The 15,190-nt window shown below is 45.9% G+C and overlaps 1 protein-coding gene across 1 annotated transcript in view; it reads right to left on the bottom strand.

Moving 5' to 3' along the window:
* Positions 1–15,190, bottom strand: part of GABBR2 (gamma-aminobutyric acid type B receptor subunit 2) — a 329,685-nt gene that overhangs the window by 192,544 nt on the left and 121,951 nt on the right. The window contains exon 3 of the mRNA XM_053656129.1: positions 5,696–5,866. Within this exon, the coding sequence (XP_053512104.1) occupies positions 5,696–5,866 (171 nt within the window). The remainder of the gene's footprint in view (positions 1–5,695; positions 5,867–15,190) is intronic.

Here is a 15,190-nt window from a genome sequence, read left to right as displayed (position 1 = left end):
CTTCAAAGGGCCAGGCAGGGCTGTGGACGGCCGAAAGGACAGGTGCTTTGAAGGAGCATCTCTGCAGATGGTACCCTTTTGGTCTTAAACAGATTAAAGGCCTCAGGGGGTCCCTATACTTGGGGGAGGCCTCTGGGATGGAAAGGTCAACCCCAGAAGGCCCAAGATCCCTAAACACCAGGGATGGGGCAGGGAGTCCCCAAGCCCGGGGAGGAAGGGCTTGTGGCAGGCATAAGGCCCAGCCACAGAGAGGGCTTCCTGAATGAGGGTCAGCCGTGGGCTAAGGAACCAGATTCCAGATGATGGAAAGCGTAACAGCTACCCCTGGCATGGTGCTCATTATGAGTCAGGCACTTCTCTTAGCACATTAAGTTTCTGAGCACATTTAATCTTCACGATGACCCTAAGAGTTAGTACTGTTATCATCCCCATTTTCAAGATGAAGATATGGTGGCACAAAGAAGTAAACGATACTCATGCCCACAGCCCTGAAAGTAGCAGGATCAAGGTCATTGACCAGATGACCTCTCTGAGCCCTCATCACAAATTCTTTAAGCTTGGAACGATCTCAGAGTCGACTGGCCTACCTCCCTTAACTTACAGCAGGGGAAACTGAGTCCCAGAGAGACTGAGTGATTTGTCCCAGGGGCAGAGTTGGCTACTTGCATCACAGAATTGGCAACTAGAAGAGTAACTTGGTGAAGATAGCTGAGTAGGTTACGGGACCTGGAACGGGGGTGGGTCGGGGGAGAGAGGCCTAAGTGCCCCTGTGACTACCCGAAAGTACTGCTGCTCATGGCCTCCGTCGCCACCCAAAGTCCTGCCTCCATCCTGTACCTGCGGTGCCCACGTGAACATCACTCGGCCTCTGACTTCTTTGCCCCTAATACTGGTGACTCCTGCCCCCACTCTGCTTTAGCTGTTCACAAAGCAGGGCCTGGCCCCTGGATCCCTTCCTCCTTCCTCCAGCTCCGACCTCAGCCTGCCATCCTTCCAGCTCCCTCACCCCCACGTCATCACGCTTCTAAGAGACCTCCAGAGCTCCACTTCCTCCAAGCCCGCAGGCCGCCTGCCGGCCCACCCCTCTCCGTCCTGGACCCCACGGATCGCCCTGTCTGTCAGCAGCGCCCTCAATCTGCACCGCCCGCCCCCACTCAGTCTTTCCCCTGGCAGAGTACCAGCGCCGCATCGAGTCTATTCTCTGCCTTCTCAATCTCACTCCACAGTCACCAGGCCTGCTGAGGGCAGCCACGCTGCCAAGTACACTGGGCTAGTCTGAGCGCAGGGCTCCTACCACAAGAGGGCGTCACTTCCACCCTGAATTCCCGAGCCGGCTGAGAAGCAGGTCCACATGGGCCGGGCCACATACTGACATCACCAGGAAAGCCCGGGCAGGTTCTGATGCCGGCGTCACCTAATGGAATTGTCCTGGGGCTGGCCCAGGCGCCAGGACTGGTGAAGCTCCCCGGGTGATTTAAAAATGTACCTATTCATACGGGGGAACACTCAGCTGTATAAACAAACAAGTTTCTGCCCTAACTGGTGTGGCTTAATGGTGTGCTCACCACCCCACCAAAGCAAAAGGTCACCGGTTCTATTCCCAGTCAGGGCACATGCCTGGGTAGCAGGCCCGGTCCTCTGGCTGGGGGCGTGGGAGAGGCAACCAACTGATGTTCTCTAGTACATCGATTGTTCTCTCTATCCCTTCCCCTCCCTCTAAAAGTAAATAAAATCTTTAAAATAAAAAAACCTTCTGATACACACACATGGATAAACCTTAAAAACATTATGCCAAGCGCGCACAAAAGTACCTTATATAAACCTATTTATACAAAATGTTCAAAAAAGACAAAACTATAGAGCAGAGGTGTCAAACTTATTTTCACCGGGGGCCACGTTAGCCTTGTGGTTGCCTTCAAAGGGCCGAATGTAATTTTAGGACTGTATACATGTAACTGCTCCTTAACAGCTAAGCAAGAGCTCAGCACTGCTGCCGGGTAGAAACAAGGCGCCGGGCCAGCTAAAACAAGGCGGTCCGGCCCACGGGCCTTACGTCTGCCACCTGCGCTAACGAGCCAGCCAGTGAGCCTGGGGCCGGGGGTGGGACCGGTCACAAAGGGGCAGGAGGGAACCTGCGGAACTGCAGGAGTGTTCTGAGACCGATCACGATGATGGTTGTGAAACCACTAGAAATTTTCTAAAAATAGCTGAACTGCATACTAACAATGGGATGAATTGTATCATACATAAATTATCCCAATAAAGTTGTTAAAAGTGATGGGAAAACCAACTTATAAAATTTAAATTTTGTTTTGCATTTAAAGAATTCCCCTGGTGATTCTAATGAACAGCCAGAGTTGAGAACCCTGTGGAGGAGGCCTCACACCCACTGACCCCAAGGCCATGTTTATGCCTCTCTGGCCCTTGAAAGCTCAGGGCCTTGGCACATCACGGGCTACGCTGTTGTTTTTGAGTGAGCGGATGTGCGTTCCTAGAGCCTGTCTCCTGACTGAGTAGCACAGAGAAAGTCCACTTAACGCACACCAGGAGTGCATGAGTCTTTCATTCAGGGTTCTCATCCCACCCTCTCATCTGCCAGTGCCCGTGCGGTGGGAATACATCTTCTACTTCACACAGGGAAACCGGATCTCAGGTGAGGCGCATTGCCTGGTGTCACATGGTCACTGCTTGGCAAAGCTGGGCTTAGAGAGCAGCCCATCTGGTCCCAAGTCCTTCCATCTTACTGCATTTATATCTTTGATCCAGAGAGGACAAGGCTGAAACAAGCTCAGCCTTTTAAGCTGCTGACACTGGTCCTAGCAGCAGCTCTGGACCTGATACATTGGCGTCAATGAGGTGAAGTGAACTGGGTGGGTCACATGGCCACTACATGGCAAAGCTGGGCCAAGAGATTGACATGTCTGATCCAAGACCCGAGCAGCCTCTGGCTCACCATGCACAGGCCATAGATCTCAGCAATGCTAGGCTGGAAGGAGCAGCGGGTCGCATGGGTGGGATGGCCCTCAGCTTCCCCCCCTTTCAGGCCCAACGTAATGAGCTCCTTGGGATTAAGGTTCCCCCCTACCCCAGCCCCCTCTGATTTCAGGATTGCTTTCATTTGACATTCCTTCCAGCGCACCAGTCCGGAACAGAAGTGCTTGATGCTGCTGATCGACCAGTTTCATAACAGGAATCCAGTTTCCTCTGCACTCACGAAAAGCTGTTAGCCCCTGGCCGGTTTCCAGGGCCTGTGCTCTAGCAGTGCAGCCTAGGCATTGGAAGAGGGATGGCAAAGCCCTTGGGCACAGACAGGAGTCAGCTGGGCGGAGAGATTTAAATCAAAAGGGGTTCCTGCCAGTAATACCGCCCAGCAACACCCTGTCCTCAGAAAAGAGGTTTCCTGTTGAGATGCCCTGCAACTCAGCTGAAGGCCCTCACACAGCTGTGTAGGTGCAGAGTCGTGCTACCAAACTGCCCACACCTGACCCCGGTGGGGATGGTGTGACGCAGAAAATGCTGACCAGCACTCTGGAGGGGCAGGCCTCTGGCCTCGGCTGGGTTCTAACCTCTTTAGATCAGGTTTTTCAAATCTCCCAGGTCACCTTCAGTCCCAGGTGGCAGCAGGAAGTTAATGGAAGGAAAGAAGGAGCAATGGGAAGTCTGAACTGGGAACCTGGACCTCAGGATTCAGTCCTGACTTTTCTGGGAGCAATCTTTCACCTGAGGTGCTCTGGAAACCTGGACTTTTCCCCATCCCCTCTCTGGGCCTCAGTTTCCCCTCCTATACAATGAGGGGGTTGGGGAAGGTATCTCTAAGAGCCCCTCAGGCTCTGACAGCCAAAGACCCTTATTGGAGAAAAGCAGGTCCCTCCAATTTGCTGTACAGATCCGTGTTAATGGGACCACACTGCCCCCTGCCCCCCATCGACCCATTCCATACTCATTTCAGAGCACTCGTCACTGCCTTAGAGGGCAGTCTTCCAGCAAAAGCCTCTTTAGTGTTTGGCAATGAGTCACTCCCACTGGAGGTCAAGTTTCCTTTGTGCCTCTCCCTAGGGGCTGGGAAACAGAGAGGGGGGACAACGAGGGCCAGTGTGGCCTGGGAAAAGCTTGTCTTGCTTGGATGACCACAGACGGTGGGGACTGGGCACTGCTGCTTCTCAAGCACCTCCAAAAACATCCCTCTCTGTGCATGAACTTTACAGTTTACAAAGCTCTTTCAAATCCATGACTCATCTTATTTTGGCAAGAATCCTGTAGGGATAAGGGAGGAAATTGCAGCTCAGAGAAGAGAGGTGACTTCTCCAAGGGCAATGCATTGAACGGCCTCTGCTTCCCAGGGGACTGACGGGTAGAGTCTCAGAAAGGTACGTGCAGGGCTGGAGTGGAGATCTGGCCTGGTGACTCCCCGCCCCTCTGCCCCAACTTCACACCCCCCCCAGCCCGCCCCTACTAGCAGGGGCGGATCCTTTCCAAATCCTCCCACTGAGGTTGGCCTGGACCTCAGACTCACATACTTCCTCCTCACAAGGCTCTGAGTTTTGCTTGCTCTTGGGCAGCTTAGCACACCTGGAACGCCTTGCCTTGATGGGAGGCTCTGAGTACCAAGCACACACATGGAAGGAAAAAAAAAGTAGGAAGTATAAGGAGAATGGGAAGAATGACAAGAGACTATTTTGCGCTCATCTGAGTGGGAACACCTCTTAAACGTTTGATAATATCCACTCTAAGTAAGGGTGTGGGGAAACGGGAATTTTCAAATGCATCACTGGGATGGCCTCGGTGGAAGGAAGTTTGTCTCATTACTTTAAGTGACACTGTAGTTCCACTTCTAGACATCTACTACAAAGATGCATGCCTATGAAGATGCATGCCTAGATGCATGCATGGTATTAAAAAGCTGTAAACGTCCACAGGTGTCTGGTTGAATAAATTATCATCCATCCATCTGATAAAACACCACGGCCCATCCGTAAGAATGAGGTCAACCAAGACTTCTAAGATCTGTTGTAAGTTGAAAAGGCAAATCCTCCAGTATAAAATCATTGGATTTAAACAAACACACAAGAAGTTCTGAGCAGATGAACACTGACCACATTCTCTCTCACTTGGGAGAGAATGTGGGATTTAGGGCAATTGGCAACTCTTTTATTTTTTTACTGGGTATATTTTGGCGTTGCTGTTCCCCCTTTTCCTTTTTTGCAAGAAAACAAAAACAAATCACCATGTACAACGTATGTTTGTAAGCCATTAAAACAAACAGAAAGCCCACCCAACTGATGGTGACCCTTGAGTCTTTGCTCCGAGTCAGCTCCTCCCCAAAACGCCCCTCCCAGGAGACGTGCTGTTGGTGCATACGGTGACTTCGGGTGATCACTACCGCGTGGGTAACAAGGACAACAAACCTACAGGGGTGGGGAGGGAATAAGCCACACGATCCAGCTGAAGGTGCAATGGGAGGGAGGGATCACTCCTGAGCTATCTGGGATGGAGGGTTCCACCTGTCCCATGCACGATCAAATTCCTTGGCCACCGGCTCTGCCTTGTCAATGGTAAAACCGCTCTGGGACTGCTAATAAAAGTGTGCTTAAAAGCCCTGTGACTTTGGGTGTCCCTGATTCAGCCATCGTGCCCTTGCCCAGAGATGACAGCCGCAAACAGGTCGGTGAGAGCGTGTCCTCTCGGCACAGCGTACCTCGGAGAACCTCTGCACGTCCTGGGTGAGCGTGCCCACTCGCTTCCACTGGAAGTGCTTCAGCAGCTTCAGGATGGCCGGGTTCACTGCATTGTCCGATGGGACCGTCCGGAAGAAATAAGGGTATTTTTTCTTATCGGCTAGCACAGGCGTGGTCGCAGCGAAGGAAAGCTGAAAAACACAAAAAGGGAGGACACTTTTACCGGTGGGCCTCATCGCTCAGAGCCTGGAGCTTCTGGAACAGCAGAGACTCTGAGTTCTGACCTGGGCACGAACACACGGGGAAAGGCACTTTGAAGCCTTTCTACTATAAAAGTAATACATTATAATGGAAGAAAAGATTTTAAAAACACGAAATAAGGAGAAAGTAGGAAAAATGGGTTAATAATTTACCCCTCCCCAAAGAACCATTAACACTGCAGTCCATTTCCTTCTGGTCCTTTATGCAGGCACAGTAATTTTAAAAGAGTTTCATGAGGCCGTTACACATATGTAATCAAACTGTTTCCCCCCACCTGACACTATCCTACAAGTATCCAGCCATCCTGTTAAAAACGCCTTGTAAACACTCACACAGCTGCATAATATTCCAGTATAGGAAAGCACACCATAATTTACTGAATCATTTCTACTTTGAGGGCATTTAGATCATTTCTAATTTGCCATTATTGTCCCATTATTCCACAAGCATCCTTGTGCCCAGCTTTCTTCCCCCTAAAATTCAGGCTATTCCAATAAGATACAATCCATGGTACAGAATTTCCCAGATAAAGGATATGCACTTTTAAAGACTTGATACTTATTTCCAAAAAAAGGACTGTATCAATCTACACTCCACTAGCCAGGTACAGTTAGAGAGCCAATTTCATTGCATTCTGGTCAACAGAGGAAATAAAACATTATTCTGACTTTATAATGATTTATCACGGAAAAGCTGGAACCACGAAAAAGCATGACCACTGGATCACATTCAGTGGTCATGCATAACGTTTCATCTTTTTCTATGTGGTCGTTAACTAGTAATATGTGCTATTTTAGGAATTGCTTTCTCATGTCTTTTATTTCTTTTCTGAGTGCTATTCCAATGCTTTTCTTATTAAGTTTAAGGAAGACTTTCACGTGCGCAGCATTCAAATGCAGACTGTTTCAGCTGCTGTAATACCCTGGTGTGTTTGCTTTCCCACACTGTGTGTCTGTTCTCATTTACACGCACTGGTCCAATCGGCCCATCGCCCCCTTTATTATCGCTTCATTTTAAGTGCCAATAAGTTGCTACATTGGATTTTAGTGATCTGTCCTGCGGGGCCCGGCTTACACGTCACCTCTTCCAAAACACTTCCTCCGAGCTCTGCGCCCCCTTCCTCGGCCCGGTGCCGGGCAAACTTTTCAGTCTTTGCAGTGTGATGGTGGGAATGGGATCTCATAATTCTGGTTTGCATTTATCTTATTCTGAGTAAGGGTGAGTCTCTCTTCCCACGTTGGAGAGCGAGGTTCTTTCTGGAAACTGTTCACATTCTTTGCCTGTTCCCCAATTTGAATTCTTTTTCTTCCCAGATGGTAGAAATGATCTTTTCTATTAAGGAAATTCGCCCTGTGTGATATGTTACTAACCCCTCCTCTCCAGTTTGTATATTTTTTTCTTTGATGTTTCTTATAGTGTCTTTTGCCATCTGAAAGGTTTTTTTGAATGTGGTTGAATTTATACACTTTTCCATTTTATGTCTTCAGGTCAGGTGCCGTATTTCCCACTCTGGGATTACGAAAGAATCCCTTCATGGTTTCTTCTGGTCTATCCGTCATCTCCCCCTCCCACCCTCCCTTCTTTCTTTCGTTTCTTTTAAGTCTTTGATCCAGAAAGGACCTGGGTGAAGCGAGCTCACCCCGGCTTTCTTTCCAAACAAGTGCCCGTCCCAGCAGCAGGTCCCGATCTAATCACTTCTGAGAGTCCCGTTTCAGCACCCAAGGAAATAACGTCCTGGCTCCATCAGGGGCCAACGAAGATGCTCTTGTCACCTGAGAAGCACTCCTTCCCCTCAAGGCTCTGGCAGAGCAGGGCAGTGGAGTCTTGTCTCTTGTCCCCGTCTGGCTCCCAGGGCAGACAGCCACCACCCAAGGAACCAATTTTTGAGATCCTCGCAGAGAAGGGCCATCATCCCAAGATGGGTAACGGTCGAGGACAAAATGGCTATTTAAAAAATTTCTGGATACAGTAAGGACCCATCGGCAGGAGCTACAGAGAGGAAAATCTCCATGGGACATGCTGGGAACACGTGCATTCAGAGTTGTCTAGCAGTGAAGGACCTGCTGCAGTAGCTAGTGCAGCCCAGGGTCTGCAGGTCCGCTAACAGAGGCCAAAACACGGCCTGGAGAGGACATGCGGGGTTCGAGGTGTCCACGGGCTTCCCCTAAACTGTATGAAAAAGCTCGTGTGGGTGTGTATGTGCAGAGACACATTTTTCTGAAAAGAGGATTGATTGCGTCCACAAGATTCACCAAGGGGATCCTACCACCCAAACATCAGCAGCACCCTCGCTTGCAGGTGACACATAGGTCCCGTCCTGAGCTCAACAACGAAGAGAAGCTCTCTGCAGTGCCCTCAAGCCTAGTGTTTGTGATTTTTCTCCAGATATTAAAACAATACTTCAAGCCTCCAACGATTACGAGTGTGAGAAGGAGCTCTTAGAAAAACCAGAGAGCAACTATCCCAGGGCCTGGGATGGTGCGTGTTCCATCACAGCCCCCCAAATGCTTATCTAATGGGGTTTGGAAAGTGCTGGTTTTCTGATATGATTTCTGAATCACACTCTGGGTGACACTCTACCATTATTGTCCCATTAGTTCCAGGTCCACAATTAATTGTTGCTCGAACAACCTCCTATGTTTGCCCTGTAGGTAGTTATAGTGGTTACCATTCGGCAAATAAACGGCCCATTGTGTTTACAATGGGTTTGGAGTACAGTATCTGCCCCGGGTCTAAATCGCGTTGGGTGCAAATATTAACTGGCGCTGACATTTTCTGCACCATTTGAGATAATGCACACTCTGATTAAATGGTTTGGCATCACTGTTCCTCTGTCTCGCCCCCTAAAACTTCCTTCCACGGGTGAAGGTGGCAGGTGCTCACTGGCACTGCTGAACTGCAGACCTGGAGGAACCTGCAAAATCCTCTAGCTCTGGGTTCTTGACCCTGGCTGCATACTGGAATCACCTGGGAAGATTTTTTAAAAAATAATGACTTGGTTCCTCTCCAAACCAACTGAATCAGAATCTCTGGGCACAGAGGCCGAGCATCAGTGTTATTTAAAAACTTCCCAGGTGATCGTGATGCCTGGAGAGGGTTGAGAACCACTGAAACAGAACAATACCCTTAGTGGTTTTTCTTTCAATTTTATTTTGTGTTGGTTTTAGGTGTACGGCTTCATGGTTAAACAATCATATACTTCACATGGTGTTCCCCTTAATATTTCCAGTATACCCCACCTGGCACCACACACAGTTATCATGATGTTATTGACTATGTTCCCTATGCTTTATTTACATTCCTATTGACTATTTTGTAACTACTAACTTGTACTTCTTAATTCCTTCACCTCTTTTGCCCAACCCCCCAATGCTGATGACCTCTGGCATTCACTAGTTTGCTCTGAGTCTGTTTCAATTTTGTTTGTTTATTTTGTTCTTTAGATTCCACATATAAGTGAAATCATTTGATATTTGTCTCTGACTGATTTATTTCACCGAGAATAATACCCTCTAGGTCCATCCATGCTATCACAAATGATAAGATTTCATTCATTTCTATGGCTGAGTAATATTCCATTGTATATATGTATCACTGCATTTTTACCTGCTTGTCTATTGATGGGCACTTGGGCTGCTTCCATATCTTTGCTGTTGTAAATAACGCTTCAATCAACAGAGGGATGCGGACATTCTTTTGAATTAGTGTTTTAGGTTTCTTCAGATATATGTCCAGAGGTGGAATTGCTGAGTCATAAGGCAGATCCATCTTTAGTTTTTAAAGAAAACTCCATATATTTTCCACAGTGGCTGCACCAATTTGCATTCCTATCAACAGTGCACAAGGGTTTCCTTTTCTCCACATCCTTACCAGCACTTGTTTGTTGAGTTATTGATCTTAGCCATTCTGATGGGTCAGCACTCTTAGTTTTGAAAAAGCAGGCTGAGACCCAGAAATGGGGAGGAGCAGAGACATCCACAGTGGCCAACAAGAGGGAGAGACACAGGACTCTAACACCAGTGCTCTTTCTCTGTTTGATGTTGGCGCCCCTGCCTCCTACGGGTTTGCCAGTCTTCCTCCCCTGCACAGTCGCTCAGCAACCAGAAACACAGGCTTGTTGCATTGGGGGCCTAGGTTGAAAGACCCAGCCTTTCTGGGCTCTCCTGCCTTGTTTCACAAAACCAAGTTCATTCCTAAGCATGATGTGATTGAGGTTTTGAGTTAATCCCTAAACCGAGGATTTATTTCAGACAGTACTTTTAAATTTATTTTAGAGTTTTGTTACTTCTGGTTTTATTGCATTGTTTTGAGAATTTAGCATGTACAATGTCTGCTTTTAGACTTCACTGAGATTTTCTTTGTGACTTAATGTACAATCAATTTTTGTAAAAGTTCCATGACGGCTGAGAAAGCAGATGGAGTCTCCAGTTGTAAACTGTAAAATTATCAGACTACTTACGCATAAGTGGTATAATCAAACTAACCAATTATATTATCACATGCTTCGTATTTTTATTTACTTAACCTATCGAAGACTGAAAGGTTTATTAAGTTTTTTCCATTGTCTCTGATAATTTCGTCATATGCCAGTATTTCAACAGTTTTTGCTTTACACCCTTTAATTTTGTGTTGTTTTTGAGCATAAATGCTCATCACAATTGCATCGTTGTTTGTCAGCAGTCAATGCGCCCCTTGCCTACTGCAGATATCAGGCACTAGAGATATGGTAAACTTGAGTAAACTGAGGATTAAAATATTTTTCAAGGTAAATCAACACTTGTCATTTTTGCTTGTTGTTTCATGTTATCTTGCTTGATATTAATACTGAACCTTTACCTTATTTTTGCCTGCACCAGCCTGCCACCGTGCTGATCCTTCTCCTACGTGTAGTCTATTAAGATCGTTTCAGTGGGAGCGGGGGGGGGGGGGGGGGGGCAGGCTGGGTGGAGGAGGGCAGAGGGGGAAAGACTGGGAAGACTGTAACAGAATAACAATTTTTAAAGGATCAGTTTAAAGTATATTCCTTGAAAAGAGGACATGAATGAATTTTAAATATATATGCTTATTGCTGTAGTAAACACTTGGTTTTGCATCTATCATCATTAGTAGTCTTACCCTTTTGAATCATTGTTAGTAGTCTTACCCTTTTGAATGCTTCCTTTTGGCTTCCTTTGTCTCCTTTGCTACTCAGACTACATCTCTATTCTTCTCCATTCTGGATATATTAACTGGGCTTCGTGCTTCAACCTTCTGGAATAGCCCTTAACATTCTGAAGGACAGCATGGGATCGAAAATGTGCCGAGAGGGACCCTCTGTTGTCTTGACACATAGTAGAATTTAGGTGGGTGTCAAATCCTTGGGCTGCCACTTTTGCCCTTTGAAACTACAAAGTGATGCGGAAGAGAAATCTCGGGCTAGTGTGACGGTTGTGTGTGTGTAGGTATCTGGTTTTCTCTGGCTGGATGCTAGAAAAAATTTTTTTCTTTATTCTTAGAATTCAAAAAAATGGCTAAGATAGGTCTGGCTGTGGCGCTCTTCTGGGACAGAGGGACTTCTTCAATCTATGCACCCAAGTCTTTCAACTCATAAAATATATGCACATATATACTATATGCTATATATCGTATATTCTATGAGGTGTGTCCATAAAGTATCCAGCCACGAAATATAAAAAACAGAGACATTTATTGAAGAAGATACAAGATACAGGACACATGGTACACAGGACAATGATGCCTTAATCCCCTTCAAAGTGGGCACCTTGGGACCTCACACAGTGTTCCAGCATCTCTTCCACTGTTCAAAACACCCTACAAAATCCTTTGTTGGAATTGCCATCAGCTGCCCTGTTGTAGTTTCCCAAATGACCTTTCAAAGGTGATTTTAGTTTTGTGAAAAGCCAGAAGTCGCAGGGCTTTTGCAACCAAACCTGGGCTGTTGCAAGGCTGAGTCACCTGGGTGATTTGATGTTTTGCCAAAAAACTCTGCACAAGACATGATGCATGAGTGAGCACATTCTCATGATGAAGCTGCCAATCACCAGCTGCCCATAGCTGTGGCCATTTTTGTCATCTTGCATCTCCCAACTGACATCAAAACATCAAGTTGTACAGCTTATATACAATCTTTATTAGTTAATTATACCTTAGCAGAGCTGAAAAAGGCAATAGAAAAATGACAATGCAGACCAATGCTTGTCTCACACTTTTATTTATTTATTTTTTACTTTTTTCCTAAGTACTTTATTTTTCAAATTACATTTTATTGATTATGCTATTAAAATTGTTCTGATTTTCTCCCCTTCACCCCATCTCCACCCAGCATCCCTCACTCTCTCAGGCAATCCGCTCACCTGTGTTCATGTCCATGGGTCATGCGTACAAGTTCTTAGACTACTCCATTTCCTACACTGTATGTTACATGTACATTACTATGTATGTTACATAGAACATGGAGGTATTTACTCCTTATTAATGTTTGGCCTAGAGAGGCATATTCATGAAAAGCAACACCTGACCAATCAAAAAACAGTTAACATGGTCTTGATCTTGCTGTGACTTTACCACGCCTTCTTCAGGTGTGGAGAACCAGGCGACCTTCATTGCGATGACTGGGCCTTCTTTCCAGATCATAGGCATAGACCCACGATTCATCTTTGGTAATACCTTCTTGAGGAAATCTGGTTCATTGGTAGCGGTTTGAATGAAGTCATTAGCAACCTCAGTGTGATGTTCCTTCAGCCCTGGTAGCAGAAGCCATGGAACAAATTTTGCCACAATGCATTTCATGCCAAGATCCTGCATCAAAATCTCAGACACAGTAGTTTTTGGAATCCCCAGATCAGCTTCTAGTTCTCACACTGTCAGTTGCTGATCTTTGTTGATTACAGCCTGTACATGTTCAACATTCTCAGGGGTTCTGCTTGTTGTAGACCTTCTAGAATGTGAATCACTTTCAACAGACTCTTGATCACCTTTGAAGCATCTGTGCCATGTTTTTATTTGCACTGCACTCACTGCATTGTCCCCAAAAGCCTTCTGAATTATCTGAATAGTTTCTGCAGAGGAATGTTCGAGCTTAACACAAAATTTGATGCAGATTCATTGCTCTACTTGGTCAGTCATTTTGAATGTGACAGCCACACAGTACACATGCTTACTCAAAAGTGTCTACTGTCTTCACTGACTAGTACAGTGAAGTCATCATTGTTTATGCATGAGTATTCCAGTCCACTCTCCTTGACTGCCAGGTTACATCAATGTTGTGCGAACTGTTCTCATTATATTAACAATTTACATAGTATATATAAGTATAAATTGATATACTACACATAGTATTATATGTAACATGTTTATATTCATATTATATATTTATTACATAATGTAAATAATATACAATATATCACATATTTATATTAATACTTATTAGATATTTATATTATATCCATATGCTTTTCTGTCCTCCAGAACATCTAATTATTTATGTGATGTTTTTATATCCTCCAAATCCATATCTCAGATTTTCTTCCATGATTTCACCTCTTGGGCCTTGTCCTCCACATTCTGGAACAGCATCTTATTTTATTCTGTCTCTTTTATTACAGGGTACCTGTATATTCAGTTTCACAAGGGTTTTTATCTCATCACTCCCTAGTCATTATTTGGTATTATCTGACTTCCTAATTTTTGCGCATCTTTCTGGGTGAGGTGGCACTTCATTAGCATTTGACTGCAATGAAGCTGAGCAGCTACACATCAACGGTTAGGCACTCAGGTTGTGTGTTCCGCAGGTCTGCGGATTTGCTTTTCAACAACCTTGGTTTTAAGCTTTATTATCTCTAACACATGTTTACTGTCTCTAACACATGTTTACTGTGTCACTGACATTTTCAGTTCTCCAGTAATTCTTTATGATCATATCCCTTTTAACCCCATCCTCTTATCTGAGGCTACTTCAGGGAGACCATGCTTTCCTGCATGTGATTGAGGATACCAAACATCTTTCTAAACTTTTCTTCTTTCTCCTACAAAAAAATAGATCATTTTCAGAAGTGGATTCTTCCTGCACTCCATCTGGGTGTTGTGTGCCTTTGATTATGTTTGCAGTGCTGTATCAAAGGCGGAGTGGTAGGTGTTTTCGATATATTCATCCTCAAAAGCAAGCAGGCCTCTTCAGATGCGGCTGATCAAAAGACACACTGTGTGAATTGCCCTTGACCCTGTTTTCAATCTATTTACACCATAAGTGAGTATGTTCCTCAGAAAACTGAAGACCAAGTATTTGAGGACGGGTTTTGTGTGGGTGTCCAGTAGGCTCTCACCTCATGTTGTTCTACATTATTCTGGTGACATGTTTCCCCTTGGTGCCCGGCTACCTGGCATCTTAATCAACATGGTGCCTTAAATCATCCACGGCTGCCAGGGTTTTTCTGTCTTGCCCATAAAACCTTACTTGGGAGATTTCTGCTTTCCGGGATACAATGTACTCCTAGTGCCCTCCCGCCCTCTTCCTGACCAGTTTTTTTTTTCCCTAGAAATTTATAGCTCTGCTTAAATTTAAAAAGATAGATGAGAATAAAGAGAAAAAGCCTCTTGGCTGCCTCCAAGATCAGCAACTGCGAGTAGAGGCATAGCTGCCCAGTTTTATGATTGGTGAAAGCCCGGGGTCTCTACCTCAGATTGTGGGCGACAGAAGACAAAGCCTGCCTGTTGTTTTAGAACAAGTGCTATTTTATGAGGCAAGGTTTGGTAGGATTGTCTCAGTCTAGCTCCATTCACTTTTTTTTAAAGGCATTTATTTATTTCTTCAGAGAGAAGGGAAGGAGAAAGAGGGGGAGAGAAACATCAATGTGTGGTTGCCCCTGCCACACCCCCTACTGGGGACCTGGCCCACAACCCAGACATGTGCCCTGGCTGGGAATCAAACCAGTGACACTTCGGTTCCCAGGCCTGTGCTCAATCCACTGAGCTACACCAGCCAGGTCCATTCACTTTATAACTAGTGAAGCCTCCAAACTTCTGGAACGTCAGTGAGTCTTAGAGCTGCTTAGTTCTTTGAGGCAGGAATTACCATCCCTTTTACGGCTGTGGACACTGCAGCCCGGAAAGGTGACATGGCCGTGTCAGGTCGCTATGAGAAACATGGGACCAGCCCTTTGTCTTCATACCTAGTTCTCTGTCTTCAACCAGCTCTGGGCTGTCAGTCCCAGATGAGATAGGACGATGACCGAGGGCTTGCTCCTCTTTCTGAGATC

The sequence above is a fragment of the Artibeus jamaicensis genome, unplaced genomic scaffold, assembly GCF_021234435.1.
Source record: "Artibeus jamaicensis isolate MK-2021 breed Jamaican fruit bat unplaced genomic scaffold, CSHL_Jam_final scaffold_1964, whole genome shotgun sequence".
NCBI lineage: Eukaryota > Metazoa > Chordata > Mammalia > Chiroptera > Phyllostomidae > Artibeus > Artibeus jamaicensis.
The sequence above is the reverse complement of the archived record's forward strand: the minus strand, read 5'-3'. Positions and strand labels throughout refer to the sequence as shown.